Source organism: Chrysochloris asiatica, unplaced genomic scaffold (genome assembly GCF_000296735.1).
Source record: "Chrysochloris asiatica unplaced genomic scaffold, ChrAsi1.0 scaffold00007, whole genome shotgun sequence".
In the NCBI taxonomy this organism is placed as follows: domain Eukaryota; kingdom Metazoa; phylum Chordata; class Mammalia; order Afrosoricida; family Chrysochloridae; genus Chrysochloris; species Chrysochloris asiatica.
In genome coordinates, this window is record NW_006408525.1 from 25,906,298 (window position 1) to 25,926,856 (window position 20,559).

Here is a 20,559-nt window from a genome sequence, read left to right on the forward strand (position 1 = left end):
TTTGATATTTGTAAATTTATGGAGATTTGTTTTGTGGGTAAGATATGGTCAATTCTGGAGAATGTTCCATGTGCACTGGAAAAGAATGTGTATTGTGCTGTTGTTGGGTTGAGTGCTCTGTACACATCTATGAGGTCCAGTTGGCTGATTGTGTTGTTTAGTTCTTCTGTATCTTTGTCGAGTTTCTTTCTGGTTGTTCTATCCATTTTTGAAAGCGGTGTATTAAAATCACCCACGATTATTGTAGATTTGTCAATTTCTTTCTTCAACTCTATTAGAGTTTGATTTATATATTTTGGAGCTCTTTCATTGGGAGCATAGATATTTATTATAGATATGTCATCTTGTTTATTTGTCCCTTTAATCATGAGATAATGTCTATCTTTATCTATTATGCTGGTTTTTGCCTTAAAGTTTATTTTATCAGAGATGAGTACTGCCACTCCTGTTTGCTTTTTATTTGCAATTAGCTTGGTATATTTTTTCCCATCCTATGACTTTTACTCTGTTTTTGTCTCTGTGTGTGTGATGTGTCTCTTGCAGAGAGCATATTGAAGGATCTTGTTTTCTTATCCATTCTGTCACCCTTTGTCTCTTAACTGGTGCATTTAATCCATTTACATTCAGTGTAATTATTGATAGGTATGGATTAATTGTTGCCATTATGTTTGTGTTTTTGTAGTATTGTTGCTTTCTTTGTTTTGTGTGTTTTCCTTTGCTGAGTACATGCTTTTTGTGTTCTTTCTTGTGAGTTTCCTCATAATTTTATTATTTCCATGTTCTTCTTGGCTTTTCATTTTCTTGGTATATTATATTGTGCTAATTTTTGTTGAGGTTACCTTATATTCCATTAACTTTCCCCTCCATTTAGTGCAGTCTGTTTTATCCTATAATCTACCTGACCTTCTCACCATCTGGATCTCTGTTCCTATGTGTTTACCTTGTTTTATATCGTAATTGTTTTGTTCATAGACTGATTTCCCAGATTCTGAGTTTGTTCTTACAGTTTTGTTCTGTTCTCTATGCTTCCATCTGTTGATTTAGTTCTGGAAGGTGCTGCCATGTATGTCAATCTCTGTTTTTGTTGGTTCTCAGTCCACAGAACTCCCTTTAGGGTGTTTTGTAGTACAGGGTTGGCTTTGGCAAAATCCCTTAGCTTCTGTTTATCCTGGAATGTTTTGATTACACTGTCATATTTGATTGATAACTTTGCTGGATAAAAGATTCTTGGTTGACAGTTGTTTTCTTTCAGGGTTTTATATATGTCTCCCCATTACCTTCTTGCTTGCATGGTTTCTGCTGAGAGATCCGAGCTTAATCTGACTTGCTTGCCTTTGTATGTAATGCTTCTCTTTTCCCTAGCTGCTTTCAGGATTCTGTCCTTATCTTTGATTTTGGAGAGCTTGATTATGATATGTCTTGGTGATTTTCTTTTGGGGGTCTATCCTTCCTGGGGCTCGTTGAGCTTCTTGAATGTTTATCTTTTCACTTTTCAGCATATTAGAGAAATTTTCTTTAAGCAGTTCTTCAACTATTTCCTCTGTGGACTTGTGTGATTCTTCCTGTTCTGGAATGCCAATAATTCTTAAATTATTGCTCTTCATGTTGTCTAACATGAATCTTAGACCTTTTTCAGATTTTTTAAAATCCTTTTTTCTATTTGCTCTTCTATCTTAGTGGTATTGAGAGATTTGTCTTCCAGCTCACTAGTTCTGCCTTCCATCTCTTCTAATCTACTCCTTTGCCCTTTCAAAGTATTGTCTATTTCTGATATTCTATTATTGATCATTTGGACCTCTTTCTGTAGGTCTTGAATTGTTTCCAATGCTATATCTATCTTATTCGATTGTTCCTGTAGTGCTTTCCTGACTTCTTCCTTATTTTTCTCAACTCCATTGTAAAGTGTTTTGAAACATTTTATAATCATTTTTCTGAATTCCTTCTCTGGCATTTCCAAGGCCTGTCCTCCATCCAGAATGGAGTCCAGGTCTACCTCTAGGCCATGTCTCAGACCTTTTATCTTATTTCTGGACATGTGCTGATATGGTCATCTGCTTTTGCTTCTTGGACATGTTTAGTGTTTATCTGTGGCCTTAATATTTAATTGAGTGTGTGTTTTTGTATTTTTTTATGCTTTCTGATTGCCTCAGGTAGATATGATCAAGATGTTGGCTTCCCTTTTCACTCTTCTTATTGCTTGACTCAGAGTAAGTTTCATAGGTGTGTCTTCCTTCCTGGTGTATGTGGCAGTTGGTATTGGTTCTTTCCTGGGTTTTGGTGTTTTATAGAGTGTGATTGTAGCTTGACTATATGGCAGCAGTTACTGTCTCTTCTTGGGTAATATAGGGAGACAGAGTCCCCCAAAGGCAAAAGGCAAGCATAAAACAGCAAAACAGCTACAGAAAGAAAGGGGAAAAACCCACCAAACAACAACAACAACAACAAAAACTAGATTGGATATTGTAGTCTGTAATCATCATAGAAAAGGGAGAGAATTGAGAGAAGGGAAAAAAATATCTGTAGCCTAATATGAGTATGACTTGAATGTCGTCTTTCAACTTCTTGCCTTCAAAGCCACCTGATAAATTTCACGATGCCACTGTTGGTTGTTATGGTGTACCTCAGGATTTAATTTAATTTCAGCTTGTTGTATTTTTAAACTGTCTTTCCCTCTCTACACATCTGGGTGTTTTTTTTTTCCTTAAATGTTTTATTGTGAATTATGTGATAGTTTACATGGGAGAACATTAGTTTTACATTCATTCTATCATATATCGTCTCATTGCCATGGTTACAATCCCCTCCATGCAATCCTTCCCCCGTACCCCCCAGGTCTTCAGCACACAGTTGCTCTCTCTCTCTGGATCTAAAGTCTCCAGCTGCTCCATTGCTCCACGTCATCATCTCTGGCTCCATTTCAGGCATCACTGCTTCTCTGGGTAGGGTCCCGCTCTCTGCTCTTCTCCCTTGATGGTCCTAGGGACCTCCGCTCCTAGACTGAAAAGTTAATCACTCCCCTCCTTGCTATAAAACGTCTACCTTTAGCTCTCTACACCTCTTGTTCTGGCCTTTTCGATATTAAAGAACAGTTCAGGGCTGGCTTTTGGATTGTGAGTATCTGTGCATATGCGTGGCAGAAGAATCCACCAGTGGTGGGGATGGGGGGTATCCATTCTCTCAGGCTCCCCCTCTAGCCACCAGAATGTAGGTGCACAAACAGTGGGGGGGCCAATGAACAGATACCAAAAGAAAAAAAAAAATCAGCATAAAGCAAAACCGACAAAGTGTATTGTCTACCTTTGCTCTGAGGTTCCCATGGTGTTATTCCATGGTGGGTCTGTTCCCCCGCTTGGTCTTGCTGTTTGGTCTCACCCAAATTGTTGGCTCCGGGCCGTGCAGCCAGGCAGATTAAAAAAGTATGTGATTTCTTACTCCCGCTACAATTTCCACTAGCTATAAGCCTTCAAACGTTTTAAATATTCCTAGATATGTGGTTCAGAGTTTTGGAGCTCTGCCCTGAACCCTCTTCACCTGGTCTTCTGTGGTATTGCTGATGGAAAACTACACTGCACCTCTACCTTATCCGTCATCCTCTGGATCTCCCAAACTGTCTGTCCTAATGATGCTTTTAAAAGGGATTTTTTTTTTTATTTCCTGCCTTAAAATATGGAAAAGGAGGACTTGAGCCAAATAACTGATAAACATCTGGCTATAGGCAAATGGTGAAATGGGCTAATTTTCTCAGCATTTCTGTGAAATCAAAGGAATAATGGGTATTTAGTTTCCATCACTCGAAATACTCATAGTTGTGAAATATTAAATCTAGCAGATTTCAAGGAGAATGATTCACAATATTTTGTCAAATTTGACAAAGTATGATTTGCTTTTACAATCTTCTGCCTTGCCCCTAAAATATCTTAAAGACTTGGGACATGAATGTTAACACATGGTATAGAAAAGGATAAAAATGTTTCAAAACAGAATGGTCCTAGGGTGTAGGTTTATTTTCCCTTATTGAGGGAGTAGGGCTGGGAGTCTGAAAATTACTGCTGGAGGCCAAATCTAGGTGGCTTCCTGTTTTTGTACATAAAGTTTTATTAAGACACAGCCACTCCTATTTGTTTACATATTGTCTATGTTTCTGGATAAAGAACAGAGCTTCAGAGTTGCTAGAGGAACTGTATATGGATTTAAGGAGTCCTTGTGGCACAGCGGGTTAAGCATTGGACTGCTAACTGGAAGGGTGGCAATTGGAAACCACAACTTTGGAAGAAAGATGAGGCTGGCTGCTCTTATAAAGATTTACAGCCTTGGAAAGGAACCGTGCTACTCTGTTCTGTAGATGGCTGCGCTATAGAGTGTGTGAGGGATACTGGAAATAGCATGTACTAATTTGCACACATACCATATTTCAGCATACTTATTTTTAGTATATCCAGGAATAGTGGCAATCTACGTGTGTATGTTGGCAATAATTTGTAAATATAGAACCCGATTTTGGCCCACGTACAAACTTTCTCTTGATTTCATGAATTGATAATTTGAGTGATATGTTTATGCATATTATTTTAGCAAAAATTTAATTTTGGTCCAGGTACCATAATACATTTCTATTTGAAACTTTCAAATGAACTTAGGATTGTTGACCTGAGAACATTTTTGTACTTGAAAAATGATTTAAAAATTATGGAAGAACAGCTCAAATTGGGTAATTCACCAGGAGAAAAATTTTTTTTGCTGACAGCAATTAAATAATTAAAAGATTATCTTTACTTGTTGTGTTTTGAACTATCATTTATATTGCCAGCTATAATTTTCCTTATAAATTCTTCACTCCCAAAGGCAAATTTCATTCAAATAGTACTGTATATTTGGATAGTGCTTTACAAAATATTTTCATATGTATATTATTTCAAACAACTCTGAGGAATGCAAGGTAGGAATTACTATTTCCTTTTGTCTGAGTTTCTTAGTGCATGTATGACCAAAGAACCACATGTGGGGGGCTTTAATGAACAGCATCTGATTATCTCAGTTTAGCATGCTAGAAGGTACTACTCTAGGTAAAGGCTCTCTGTGCTCCCTCTGGGGAAGATCTTTGTCTCTTTCAACTTCCGTTCTTTGATTTCATGGTGATTTTCATGTGGCATTTATTTTCCCCATTTGTTCCTTGCTTCTTTGTACCTAATCTTCTTTTTATATCTCAAAAGCCATTTGTTTAAAACACACCATACAGTAATAATGCCCCAATTAACATTACAAAGAAAATTTTATTTCTAAATGGGATTGCAACCAATATTTGTTGTGGTAAGTGCCACTGAGTGGGTTCTGACCCATATAAACCTGAATAGGGTTTCCAAGGAGCAGCTGGTGAGCTTGAACCAACTTATTTTGCGGTTCAAACCAACTTTACGGTCCAGTGCATTACCCACAGCACCATGCCAGGACTCCATAACCAGTAAAGGGGCTAGGATTTAGATACATATTTTTGGAGGACATACTTCAACCCATAACACCTTTGTTTTCAGTTGTGAAAATTGAGGCTGGGGGAATTTAAAATGAGTCTCTCTGGTTACATGGTTAGCTAGGAACAGAGCCAGAGCTAGAAACCTTTAGTATTTATAGTTTGAATGAATTGTCTTTATACTTTGCTATAGAGGCATGTCTTTAAAATATTTTAAAAATTGAAGAATATATAATTTTTATTTATTTAAAAAATGAGGATAAACTTATGCACTTGGTAGAACTGTCATATGGATGGATTATGTAGGAATCTGATGAGCAACACCTAATACTGAGCAGGTTCCTAGCAAATGGGGGGTTGTTGCTATGATACTTCCTCTGGGATTATGTGATTGTTTGTATTTTTCATTAGCCTAAAATATCAATATACCATTCTTAATTTTCCTTTTTCAAAAAAGTATAAGATCCGTTATCTATTTACTATGGTTGCAAAGCTCCCCTCAGCCCATCCCGTGAGCGAGTCGTGCTGAAGTAGCAGATTCGGTTCCTGAGTCACTCACAGATACATTTAAATCAGGACTGTATAGCAAACTCAAATACAATGCACTTTGAGAGTTTATGTTTCAATTTTTTTTTTTTTTTTATTGTCGTGGTATCATTTACTTTGGTAAATTCATATTCCAACTTAAAATGCCCCAAAGCAAATAAAACTTTGTTATAAATCCAAGTAGCATATATATAATAGCTGCATAGTGGAATTGCTATAACAAGCAGTTACATTCATGATGCCCAATACTAAATTTTTAACACTGTACATAGACGACATTAGATACATTGCTTTATTACGATTACAGTTGCTTATGATAGTAACCTTAGTATAATAGCTTTTATGATAGCAATTTTTAAAGCTTTAATAAAATTAGTAGCATTTAACTAATACTGAGTGAAAACACTTGTACATATAGGACATACTTTAGGTCAGATGCTTATACAAGAATAAACACTTAACCATGCTGTTGCATACTTGCTAAAACAAAATCCTCCCCTTTCACTAAATAGCATAAGTCCAGCAAAGCAGAATCTGAAGTAATTGAAACAATTTTTTTATATCCCTATATGATACATAAGATAAATTCACATAATTTTCTTCTGGTTAAAACATTTTTTTTTTTTCTGGTGAAATTAAAAATAAAGAGAGAGAGAGAGCTTGTAAAGGCTCTACTAAAATGCTGACCTATAGCCCTTAGATAATACTTTTGCTGGAAAAGGCATGGTGGGTTATACTCAACCACTATTTCTGCTTATAAAAAAATGAATAGCCTATAAATTTTAATGTTTTAAAATAGGTGTTTATTTCTTAAGGTCTTAAAAGAACTATAGCTGTATTAAACAAATTAGATTGTTTTAAAAACTTTGTAACCATACTTCACTTATTCAGAAATATATTTTCTACCCATATTTATTACACTTTTGAACAATTTAAACACATAAACCCTGCAGATACGCTAAGCTTAGGTAGCAATACTATTATATTACTGTTCATGTAAATTAGAGAAACATTCTAATATTCATATAGCATATTAGCATTAGGCTCGTAACAAGAATTCATATTAATCACGTTGAACTTTGTTGCTGTGGTCAAGTGCCTTTGAGTTGCTTGCAACTCACAGTAACCCTGTATAGCATTTCTAAGGAGCAGCTGGTGAGTTTCAACCACCAACCCTGTGGCTCAAATTGACATTGTGGTCCAGTGTTTATCCCACAGTACCACTCCAAGATATTGAACTTTATAGGTGGAAAAACAGATGGTGAGAGGCTGGATAACTTCCTGTTCTAATAATATAGTAGCTATCTCTTCCATTTGCTTTTCATGTTCTGTTTGTGTCATCAACCTGAATTTTGACGGGGACAGCGTTGAGGGTGGGGCAGGGATACACTTTTAAAGTACTTTGACCAAAGTAACTTTTCTAGAAACCAGAAAGATAATGATTACAAAAGCTTACAGATGTAGATTAACTTAATATTAATTAATTATCAATAGCTTGCTCAGAACTATACAAGGAAAATAACTTTTGAGGCATCATTTTTCTAAGCATACAAATGATTGGAAAAAAAATCTTGGTTAAGTGAGGAGTGAGTCCCTTTAAAATTTAATATAATTCTTTTTTTTTTTTTTTAAGTATAAAAATCTTTCTAGGTCATGGAGAAGTGATGAATAACTCAGTTGCAATGACTCTCATAATAAATTCATATTTACACAAATGATTGCTTTTTCTTTATAGTATTCAGCCACTGAGTGAAATGACAAATATTTAATTAAGTCAGTTTACTCTCTCTGATACAATTTCGAGGAAAAAAGAAGAATATTTGGAGAATAAATAAAATAGAAACCATACTGAATTCCTAGTTTTCTTTTTAAGCCTCCTCCTCCCCATAAATAGATCCATAATAAGACTCAGAGAAACTTTGTCTACTACTGTTTTTTTCTTGAAGAAAATCATAGATTGATTATAACCTTTTCCACAAGCACTTAATCACTTACTTTCAGGGATGGAAGTGTTAGCATGGCCTACCAGGTCCAGCCTAAAGACATTTACAAATCATGTCAAATGTTGTCTCCGGGTTAATTAGCTGTTGATGGAGGTTTGATAGAGGGGATACTGCATGATCTTCTCATGATAAGCCTGATTTCTATATCTGGTAGATTCTCCTGTTTAGTCTGTAAACATCCTTCATCAGTGGCTGCTAAGTGAAGATCAAATCGAAGAGAAACTGACTTTTTCCTTAATGGCGGGTTATCTTTAAAGAAGGAACCTTCCCATCCTTTAATAACCTCATCAACTTTCTCTGTCCTGAAATGATAAAATAGGTCTTTCTGTATAAAGAAGTATGGGTGCATTTACTATATATGTGTGTGTATTTAATACACACACACACTCACATATAGAATTTATAAGGAGCTTCCAAAAGTTTGTGTTAAGTGGAGTTACAAGACAATGGAAATTTTCCATGAACTCTTTGAAACCCCCTTCTAGATGCCATATCTATGAAAAATACATCAAGAAAACCGTATTATTTATAGTTTGGGGAATTCATGTAGTTTATATAATTAAAAATCATGAATATAATTTCTGTGACATTTCTATGGAATTCTCATATTTTAGTTGTATTTTTAGGAAAAATGGTGAAGTAAGGATTGAGTACTCAATCTGACATACTGTTTATATATAATACACAGGTTGTCAGAGCAGATTAAAATTCAGAATACAGGTATGCATTAATTAACATCTATGACACGTGCTGTGAAATAGGACGTTATGTGATTTGGATGTTGTGCAGACATCATGTTGAAACCTCCTTGTTGCTGGAGCCGCTGGCGTGACTGGAGGTAGTGGTGCAAACGTAGAGGGAGAAGACGTGAGTGGGGCAGGAGCAGAGTAAGAGCAGCTCGTGCTGATCGCTGTTCACCTACCTGAGTGACAAGAGCAGCTTTACCCAGCAGCCACCTCAGCCACCACCGGCTCATGGGACAAAGTCCAAGAACCCTGGTCCATGGGCAACGTGTTACTTGCCTATATTCTCTGTCTTACTTGCCTATATGCCACCCATGATCCACTGCTGTAGGAGTCTGGGTATGGAGACTTTAAAACCATTGCTGTTAAGTGCTTTCTAGTCGGTTCTAACTCTTGGCAACCCTGTATGGGAATTCCGAGGAGCAGATAGTAGGTTTGAACTCTGAACCTTGTGGTTAGTAGTCAGTGCTTATTTTACAGCTCCATACCTGGACTCCCTTAAAATCATTATTGTTAAGTGCCTTCGAGTCAGTTCCAACTCATAGCGACCCTGTATAGGAAAGTGACTGGTGGGTTTGAACTGCCAAACTTGTGGTTCAAAACCGACTTTTTGGTCCAGTACTTATACTAATAAACAAAACGAGAGCTCTTTTCCCTTTAAAACAAAACAAAAAACTTTATGGGACCACAGATGAATATATAGTTCCACCTTGTCCAAATGGATGTTAAGTGACGCATACCTGTACAGTAAAAGTGTGTTTGAAAACATCCAAACACAAATGCTAAATTCCTGAGATTACACAGTTGAAATGAACTGATTTAAATATGTTTATTATTACTTCTTAGTCAAAAGAGTTTCACTTACTGTACAGTGCCATGTGCTTCAGAGCTCTCCTTCACGATGTTTCCATTTACTGTTGCCTGTTTAGTTACTGTTCCCACTTTTTCATTTTCATACTTTTGTGAGACTTTTGTTGAATAAGCTATTTCATTTATAATGGCTGCAAAAATGTTATTTATAAGTGATTACATTGCATTATTCAAGTACTGTTCACAGTCAACTTATGTGTTAAATTTTATTTGACTACTGCTGAGTTTTGCTTCTTTACTTTATATTGCTGTTGTTGGTTGCTGCCCAGTTGATTTAGACTCAGAGCCATCCCATGTGACAGAGTAGAACTGTCCTATAGGGTTTTCTTGGCTATAATCTTTCTGGAGGAGTCTTGGTATGGCACTTTAGGATAAGCTAGACTGCTAACTGCAAGTTAGATGGTTCAAACCCACCATCTGCTCCTTGGAAACCTTATACAGGGTCAGTATGAATCAAAACCGACTCAATGGCACCTAACAACAACAACAATCTTCATGAAAGCAGATCACCACATCTTTTTCATGTTTCATTAGGTGGGTTCAAACCTTTCAGGTAGCAGTGTTTAACCATGTGAGTCACCAGGGCTCCTTCCTACTTTTGATTATTTAATTTCATTATAATCTCTGTAACTGGAACGTCATTTCTCAAGTTAAGTTTACGTATCTCAGAAACTCACCTGAAGGTAAAACAAAACCAATTCTACTTGTGGTAGGTTTTTGGTCTTTTTGCCCACCTTGGATAGAACCGTAATATCTGAAAATGGAAAGAATTATAAGAGAAACACTTAAAAACAAATAATGGAAACAACCTAGATCTCCATCAACAAAAGGAAGAAGTAATAGTAGCATGCTATGGCCATTTTCATACAATGGAAATACTATTCAGAGTGAACATAAATGAACGAATGGGTTATGGATGAATCCCTCTAATGTAACATCGAGCTAATTTTCTAAGTGCCAAAACATTATGCAAACAATTCCATTTTGTTTAGAGGTATATATGTATTAGTATAAAGGAATGTAAAGGAGCTCTGGTAGTGTAGTGGTTACTAATCGGGCTGCGAACCTTAAGGTCAGCTGTTCGAAACTACCAGCTGCTCTGCGGGAGAAAGATCAGGCTTTCTACTCCCGTAAAGATTTACACCCTCGGAAACCCTGTACAGGGTCGCTATGGGTCGAAACCGACTCGACGGCACTTAACAACAACAACATAAAGGAATGTATGGGGCTGGTAAACATCAAATTCATGAGCCAGAAGCAGGGTATGGAAGGAAGGAAGATGAGATGTGGTGGGGTGTGTCATTTGGTGCCTGGGGGACTTCAACTTCATTGGAAATGTTTCACTTCTTAAATTAGGGGAAGTAGATACTGAGAATTCATTACATTTTTCTTTATAACTTCTAGGACATCTTACATATAGCACAATAAAAAAATTTTAAATTGTACTATAGAAAGTATTAAAGCATTAGTTTGCAAATATCTTAAATTATTAGGAATTAATGGGCTAATGTGCTGGACTGCAAGGTTGGTTTGAACTGCAAGGTCGGTGGTTCAAGCTCACCACCTGCTCTTCGGAAACCCTATTACAGGGTCACAGAACCCACTCGACGGCACTTAATTTTATATAACAACAACAATTTTATATAACAGTTCATATAGCACCTGGCTTCATACGATAAACACTGGATTGTGAACCACAAGGTCTGTGGTTCAAACTTGCCCGCCACTCCGCAAAGAAAGATGAGGCTTTCTGCTCCCACAAAGAGTTTAAAAAAACCTCAGAAACCCTACACAGGGTCGCAATGACTCAACGACACTTAACAACAACAACACAGCACCTTATCAGGCACCGAGCACTTCTTTAAGCCCTTCGCAAACAACTCATTTAATTCTCAGTGTTACCCTATGAGGTTTGTAATATTTTTATTACTCCATTTTTACTGATAAGAAAACCGAGACAATTTGCCCCAGATGAAAGATTTAGTGAATGTCAAGAGTTTTTGCACTGTTGTAAACTCAGAATTCTGAAGCAAGCAAGAATAAAAGTCTCTTTTTATGGGAACAGATTGGCCAGGAAGTTCTGCGGTGTTCAGAGTTGTATGATCTTACTTACTGCCGTTAAGTGCCGTCAAGTCGATTCCGACCTATAGCGACCCTGTATAGGGTTTCCGAGGAGCAGCTGGTGAGCCTGAACCGCTGACCTTGCGTTTGAAAGCGACTTTGCAGTTCAGCGCCTTAGCCCACCGCACCACCATGATCTTTAGTTGTTATGTACCGTGGAGTCGGTTCCGACTCATTTACCGAGGCTGTAAATCTTTACGGGAGCAGAAAGCCTCATCTTTCTCCTCCGGAACAGCTGGTAGTTTCTATACTACAGTGCCACACCAACTCTTGTTTTATTATAGACGCTGAGTGAGTATGGCATGGGGATGGTGGGTTTTTAAGATTTAATTTTTTCTGAGCGCATCAAGAGCGACCTTAGTGGATCTGTTTTGCTGGCGGCTTGTCGTTAACTATATGGAACTTCTTGTTGTTGTTATGTGCCGTGGAGTCGGTTCTGACTCATAGCAACCCTGTACAGGGTTTCCAAGGCTGTAAATCTTTACGGGAGCAGAAAGCCTCATCTTTCTTCCGCGGAACAACTGGTAGTTTCGAACTGCTGACCGTGAGGTTCGCAGCCCGATTCGTAACCACTACGCTAACTAGGTACCTGATTTCTTCCTTTTCTAGGAGGCGCCGGTAGGTGGCTATTTCCTGTTCAAGCCTCATCTTCGTGTTGAGAAGCATCTCGTGCTCCTGAAGCTGTCTCTCGATGCCACACCTTACTTCCTGCAGTTCTTTTTCTAGTCCTTCAATCACAGATTCCAGGTCTTGCAGCTGCGTTTGGTAGTGTTGCTCACTGGCATGTAGGGAATTTTCAAGGCCCCTTTCCTGTGTTAGATAGGCAATTAGCAGCGAATCAGTAAAAAAATAAAAAGAAGTGTTTTTGAAATCTGATTTGCATTATTTTCAAATGGGTTACCATTTTTCTGAAAAGGCTATAATAACTGTACCTCATTTATGCAAGAGATACGTTCCTAAAGATTTGTGTGCTCCTAAATTGAAAACAAAAAACAAAAAAACCCAACTATACCAAAAAACATTTCAAAGGAATCTAGTGGTAATTCTTATGTCAAAAATATCCTCTGCAGTTAAATTCATTTATTGTCATGCTGATGAATCTACTTTCTTCAATATTAACATTCAGAGTAGACTGCTTATAAAGACACTTAGGAAGTACTATTAACAGTCTCCAATGGCATGCATGAGTTCCTACTGTTGACACTTGGGATACAACAAAGACTCTACCTTCCCACTTCAACAAGTAGAGGACTGCAGGGTGATAAGCATGTATGACTTCATTTTTATAGGCATGTACTACACCTTGTGTGACTTGATTACAGCCACTGCCATGATGGAGGTGGAATATTGGAACTAGGATCAGGAATAGAATTCAGTATCATTGGCTTTCAGTCTCACTGGAAAGTAATAGACATTCATTCTTTCCCTCCCTTAATCCAATAGCACCTGGGGACTCCAGGGCCCAGTTCCTTTTGAGAGCTTTCTCACCACAGCATGGAGAGATTCAATTTCCACTTGCAAGTGGTGCCACTGACGTCGGGCTTCCTTGAGCTCTGCTTGAGCCGCCTTTAAAGCCTCTTCATCTTTGTCCATTTTTTTACTTATGTCTTCTTCTAGCTGTAGGAAAGCCAACCACAGTAACAAAGACACAAAGAGCATTCTTTACAAAAGGACACACTTAAACGCAATTAGAGAAAAATAGTGAAAGAACTGAATAGTTTTCTTTCCCTTTCAATTGTTGGATTACAAATGTGCGTTCTAGTATTTGCTGTTGTTCGGTGTCATCAAGTCAGTTCCCACTCATAATGACCTCATAGGGTTTCAGAGAGTGGCTGGTGGTTTGAACCACCGATGTTTCGGTTAGCAGTCCAATATCCTACAGTGCCACGCCAGAGTTTAATTACTAATTATTTGAGTACGTAAGCAAGCTAATTGCATTCTCAGCCTCAGTTTTCTCAGGGCCTCAAAGTTCCTGCTAACTATGACAGTCTGAAAAAATACATCTATTTAAATGAAAAGAAAGTTTGCAGTTTTAAAATTTGTGATCTCTGATTCTGGGACCAGGTGTATTGACATGGAGCTAATACTGCTAGAGAATATGTTATTAATAATTTGAAGTTTACATTACCATAGGCATTGTTGTTGTTAAGTACTGCCAAGTTGCTTCAGTCTCATAGCCACCTTGCAACGGGTTTCCCAGAGTGACTAGTGGGTTTGAACTGCCGGCTTGTGGTTAGCAGTCCAGTGCTGATTCTACAGCGCCACACCAGGCCTCACTGGATCTAACTTGGGCTTCTGTATTAAGAGTACCCACTCTGGTAGCGTAGTGGTTACGAATCGGGCTGCGAACCTTAAGGTCAGCGGTTCGAAACTACCAGCCGCTCCGCGGGAGAAAGATGAGGCTTTCTACTCCCGTAAGGATTTACACCCTCGGAAACCCTGTACAGGGTCGCTATGGGTCGGAACCGACTCGACGGCACTCAACAACAACAACAACAACTACTGATTTACCTTTTCAAAATGGACTTTCTAGAAGGCATGGGTATCTGGGTAATAATGAAAAATGACATTAAAAAAATTGTTTTCTACATGTCCTTGTTAAATAACAAGTTGAATATTTCATATTCAGCTTTAACTATTCTTATGCGGATGTTGGAATTAAACGGAAGTCTCTTTTGATAGAATTCTTAACAGTTAATCCCAAGTAGGAGCAATGTATGGAATTACAGCATTTGGAAATAAAAATGACAACTTCTTAATGTTCTTCTTAAAATACACTTAAAGATTAATTTGATGGCATAATGGATTTCTTTCTTTTCTTTTTTTTTAAAGGAATCTTTGGAGTAAATGGAAGCCTGTGGACTTTTTTTTTAGGGCAAGGTGTTAGAGAACAAAGTTCATGTTTCTTTTGGTTTGTTATGTTACTTTTTCATAGTATTTACTTGGCAAAGTTCAGATACTGGAGCAACTACAAAAGAGAATGTAAAACAATTGAAAATATGAGAGCCTAAAAGTGCAAGTATCTAGCTTTGTTTTGTCTTGTCTTGTTTGGTTTTGTGTTTGGAACTGGCATTTCAGTTTGTGTAGTAGCCAGGTTCCAAAGATGGTCACCTACGAACCACATATCTCAACATTCAGGTTCTTGTGTGGTCCTCCTCCACATTGACTCTGGGTTGACCTGTGTTTTGTTTTAACCAACAGAATGTGACAGGAGTGATGTCATGTCAGTTGTATGAGTAAGCCTTGAGAAGCTCTGACAACTTGTACTTCGGTGCTTTGAGAGCCCTGGGCCACCATGTAAGAAGATTAGATACCTTGGTGAAGAGATCATGTAGACAGGCAGGCCCACTTGTCCCAGCTGAACCAGTCTTTTAGCAAGCCCCTGCCAATGTGCTAGACACATGAGTGAGCCACTGTGGACAGTTCATCATGCCTCTAGTTAATTGCAGTCCTAGCCAACATCATGTGCAATAGCAGAATCACCTCAATGAGCCCATTCAATGCACAGAATCATGAGAGAGAATAACAGTGTTGTTGATTTTCTGTTTGTTTTTTGTGGGGGCTAATTTGCTACACAGCAATAGGTAACTAAAACAGTTTATGCTTCTTTATTTCATAATAATTAATTGGGATAGAATTCTTGAATTTATTCCAGTTGGCTTCCTGAATTTTTTGAAAAAAACAAAACAAAAAAAAACCTAACAGTTTTTTTTTTTTTTTAAAGTTCTAAGGACTTGAAATAAAATATAATCTTGCCTTTTCATTTGAGTTAATTCACGTTAGCATTGTGACTTGTCAATTCTTATTGCAAAATAAATACTGATTTGGTTAATTATCCTCATAAATTGTTACTCATCTTTTTCTTCTGAGTGAACTATTCCAGTACATAGTACAAATACACTAGTGTCTTTGCTTAGTCCAAAATGCTGATCATTTTTTATAAAGACTGAAAATGTTAGCCAGATATAAATATTACTAAAAATGAGTTGTTAATGAAGTAAAGGACAGTGAGTTCCTAGCAATAATTCCCCCCCCCCCCAATTTGGAAATGGTCCTAGGTAAACTCTTTGCTGTAATAAAACTTGTAATAGAACTCAAACTCAGATTTCACAGGTAAACTCAAACGAAACAAAAACCATCTAAATGTCTGAATCTTTGTTTCTAAAGTGCTTATTTACAAATTTGTTTAAAGACTTGAGACGTGAAAATCCCAAGGTGATTGTCACTTTAAAAGTAAAGAAGTCATAAATCAGGATTTAATCCTTATTGAAGCTCTCTCCCTGTTTAAAAATGCTGAAATAGTTCATCCTTTGTGCTAGAAATAAGCATCTCTGATAACACATAAGCAAACATCGGAAATCGATTTGTGGAGTTTTGATACTCTTAATTTAGATGATTGTCTCTGAATGCCATTTCACATATTGAGATGATCTCTATTGATAACAATCCCATATAAAACGGAGCTCATTAAAAAACAATGATGGAGACTGTTTAGAAATATTTTACCTAGTTTTATCTCCAGAGTGTGCAAGCTAATAATTCTCCCTATAAAGCTCATCATTTTAAAGATGCTATCTAAATTACCTCTATAAACAACCCCATAGTATCTTTGAAGGGTATTTGAAATGTTTCCTTTCTGAAGGATGCTTAAAGGGGCAGGAGTGCACCATTTTCTTGAATGTTTTGTTAATAATAGTCTCCTCCTAATTTGCACAAAAATCAAATGCATCAGCTAGCAGTTGTTGAGTGGCATTTAACAGTATAATTATAGCATTTCCCCCTGTAGCCTCAGTCACATTGCTGTAAAACCTAAATTCCTTCCCCTGTATCTGCTGCATTGAAAAGGAAATACTGTACCTCAGAGAGGCCGGGACAGGAATTGGTTAGACAGGGATAGCCTCCTTATCCTGGAAGTGCCTGTCTGTATGAAATCATTACCTGGATCCTTCTTGAGAGCACGGTCTCTATCTGATTTCTGGTGAGGAGCTTTTCATAGTTTGCCCTGATCTCATTGAGTAGCTGGGACAGTTCCATTCTTTTCCCATCCTCCACCTTGGCTAACTGAACCTAATCGAAAGGAGGAGCTGCCGCGGCAGAACCTGCTCTTCCTGCGTAGAGGGCTGAGAGAGAGTGTCCTGTGGAGCCTTAAAGATGCAGCGTTCTTTTTTTTAAGAGGCTCAGAAATTCCCGTGTTTCTAATAAATTATGCAAATATATGGTAAACTCTTCGCTCCTATTGCTGGGATAGCAAAGGGTCAGACTTCTCACGATGGAAAAGTGAAAACGTCCTTAGTATTCCAGAATTGATTGATTCCCTGTGAAATTGAGCACTTCAGGGAAAAAAACCACACATACATTATTTCATTCTTCGTATAGAAAATGGAACATAAAAAGAAAAGAGCAAAGAAAGACGGTTATGATTAATTTTCACAAGATAGTGCATGGAAATAAATCTGGATCCAAAACATGACAGTTACATTTATTTGTTTATTTTATTTCTTATCATTTGGGTTATTTAAACAGAAATGCTATGGTGGGTCATTAGAATATGTTGTAAATGAAAAATATTCTTTAAATAATTATTTGTTATTATGTTATTAAGTGCCGTTGAGTCAGTTCTGACCCATAGCGATCCTGTACAGGGTTTCCGAGGGTGTAAATCTTTACGGGAGTAGAAAGCCTCATCTTTCTCCCGCAGAGCGGCTGGTAGTTTCGAACCGCTGAACTTAAGGTTCACAGCCCGATTCGTAACCACTACGCTACCAGAGCTCCTTTAAATAGGGTGTATTCATTGATGTGCGATTTACTGTATAGTTACTCATCCACTAGTAAATATATGTTGTTGTTGTTGAGCGCCGTTGAGTCGATTCCGGCTCATAGCGACCCTGTATAGGGTTTCCAAGGAGCACCTGGTGAGTTTGAACATCCGACCTTGCAGTTCAAATGGCTTTGCAGTCTGGCTCACTAACCCACAGCGCCACACCAGGAGTCCACTAGTAAGCATAGGAAGTCTTACATTTATGCAGTTCTTCTAAATCTAAGAAGCATGTTTTTATCTACTATTTATACGATCTTCACAATTCCTTTCATTTTGTGACCTGCAAAGATGAGAAGAATAAGAGGGCTTAAGGTATCTTGCCCAAGGCCATAGGGCAGCATGAAGATATCATTGGAAGCAGATTTTTTAATCCTTGAACTATAAGGAGCTCTGGTAGCGTAGTGGTTACGAATCGGGCTGTGAACTGCAAGGTCAGCAGTTCAAAACTACCAGCTGTTCCCCTGGAGAAAGATGAGGCTTTCTGCTCCCATAAAGATTTACAGCCTCGGAAACCCTGTACAGGGTCATTATGAGTCGGAACCGACTCCACGGTACACAACAACAATATTCAATAGGAATTGCTGGTGTGGTGCTGTAGGATCAGCACTGGACTAAACCACAAAGTCGGCAGTTCAAATTCACCAACTGCTCCTCAGAAACACTATATAGGGTTGCTATGACTTGGAACCAACTCTACGGCAGTTAGCAACAACATAGTGTTTTACCTGTCTGCCTCTGCATTCTCTCTCTCCACTGAAATTCCTTGTTTAATCTGGCCAGCAAAGTTGCTAAATGTAATTGAAATCTTTTTGAGAATGTATCTGTTATTATTACTTATAGAGTGGCTTGGCTGAGATTTTCTCTGCTGTGCAGTTCTGGGAATAATCAGGCTTGGACTGTCATAGGACCTTTGTATATACATTGTTGGTGTTCAGTGCCTGCCGTTGAGTCAGTTCTGACTCATAGTGACTTTATACAGGGTTTCCTAGGAGCAGCTGGTGGGTTGGGTTTGAACTTCTGACCTTGTGCTTCGAAGTCCAGTGCTGATCCTATGGTGCCGTACCAGAAGTCCATTGTATATATACCAGGTTCTTGTAATTTCTGAATTAACTAATTGAAGACTAAATCATTCCATACAGGGCATTTCCACCTTTCTTTCCAAATAAAGCAGGCCTACCCACAGCCCCTGCTGAGAGGAGAGCTTTCCGGTAATTGCCTGTATTCTGTGCAACCTGACCCAACCTTCTGCACATCCTCCCCCTACCCAGTCAGCTGCAATTGGTTAGTTTGTTGACTGAGGAACAGCCAATCCACAGGTTGGGCAGAGGTCTATGAAGTAGCCTGATGCAAAAAGCTCTGACTAAAGATCACTGATGCTTAACTAAACATCATTCTCGGTAGCTGTATTACTCTAGAAGCTTCAGTCCAATACCCTGGAGTGACTGAGTTCAATTAATAACCACTCCAGATAAAGAAAGAGAAAAGCCTTTATTAATATTCTTAGGACGTCAACTACCAGAACACCGCACAGCAAACAAGTTGCTTTAAGTGGTGTTCAGCTGTCTCTTTGTTACAAGCACTTTCTATAATCCTCCTTCATAAGTCTAGTCATGTACTACATGCGAGGGTCAGGGGAGGGGGACTACAGTTCTAACATTCACACTAAATCACAAGGTGGTCATGAAGCCCCAGTAAACATCTCAAAGGAGGACACAATGAACTGTCCTGGTGCCTGTTTGTCCAGGTGGTCACTCCTTATCAGAATAGAAACCAGGATCCAGGCAGAGTCAGGCAATTATTAACATTTCAATCTAAAATAGAAAAAAGAAACCTAGACTTTTAAGGAACAAGGACAAGTTGGGGAACGTGTATAATATGCTTTCAGGAGGCACTTGGTTATATTTACTCTTAACCAAGCAAAACAGTTGTGCTCTCAAAATGACTGCCTTTATGTTCTCAGTTGGGACTGAAAAATCGGAAGAGAATCAGTCATATGAGAGTAGAAGAGGGAAGCAAGAAAACAAAGAATTACACTCTTGTTACTTTTGGCAGCTCTTGCTAATCTTGACCTAAAATATAGAGAGCTGAACTAAGTTCAACAGAGGCTGGCCTTGGCAATCTGCTTCTTCCATGTCGCTGCTCTGAAGCTCTCCGATAGAAAGATGATGGGAGCCAGAATGCAGATAATATATGCAGTTTTAAAGTAGCCTAGTAAAAGCTAGCATCTAGTAAAGGAGTTCTGGTGTGCAGTGGTTAAGCACTTTGGTTCGAACCCACCAACAGCTCTGAGGTGGTCAGTGGTTCTAAAGGTCAGTGGTTCGAACCCACCAACAGCTCTGAGGTCAGCTTCCTTAAAAATGATTGTCTTGGAAACCCTATGGGCCGTTCCAGTTCTTCTATAAGGTCTCTGTGAGTCGGAATGGACTTGATGGCAGCAGGTTTGGGTTATCTAGTATAAATCTCTCTAGTCATTGTTGTTGTCGTTAGGTGCCATCGAGTCGGTACCGACTCATAGTGACCCTCTGCCAACAGAATGAAACACTGCCCGATCCTGAGCCAACCTCGCTACTATTGCCATGCTTGAGTCCATCGATGCTGCCACTTAGCCAATCTATCTCGCTGCGGGTCTTCCTCTTTTTCTCTGACCCTCCACCTTACGAAACATGATATCCTTCTCCAGCGACTGGACTTATCAAAAGATGTAAACAAAACAGATAAAATTAATTTTGGTAATAGCTTATATTTAACCTGAAAGCTTATTAATGAGCCGTAGAACACTTCGCATATAATGTTGTTATTGTACAAATACCCAAACCCTACTGCCATTGAGTCCATTCTGACTCAACAGCGACCCTGCATTGGGTTTCTGTGATGGTAAATATTTCTGGTAGTAGAATACCTCATCTTTCTCATGAGGAATTTGAAATGTTGACCTGTGGTTAGCAGTTCGATGCTTATCCTATAGTTTAAATCCTTTCTCCTCAACGTAGGCAT

General features: G+C 38.3%; 1 protein-coding gene across 1 annotated transcript; it reads right to left on the minus strand.

The window, feature by feature from the left end:
* Window positions 1-7,951: 7,951 nt before the first annotated feature.
* On the minus strand, window positions 7,952-16,843 carry KRT222 (keratin 222). Its single transcript, XM_006832596.1, has 6 exons — window positions 16,686-16,843; window positions 13,236-13,364; window positions 12,337-12,557; window positions 10,304-10,380; window positions 9,622-9,757; window positions 7,952-8,315 (listed from the first exon to the last, which is right to left on the minus strand). Exons 1-6 carry the CDS (start codon window positions 16,779-16,781, stop codon window positions 8,087-8,089), a joined length of 888 nt encoding a protein of 295 aa, XP_006832659.1. The 5' UTR covers window positions 16,782-16,843; the 3' UTR covers window positions 7,952-8,086.
* Window positions 16,844-20,559: the final 3,716 nt, after the last annotated feature.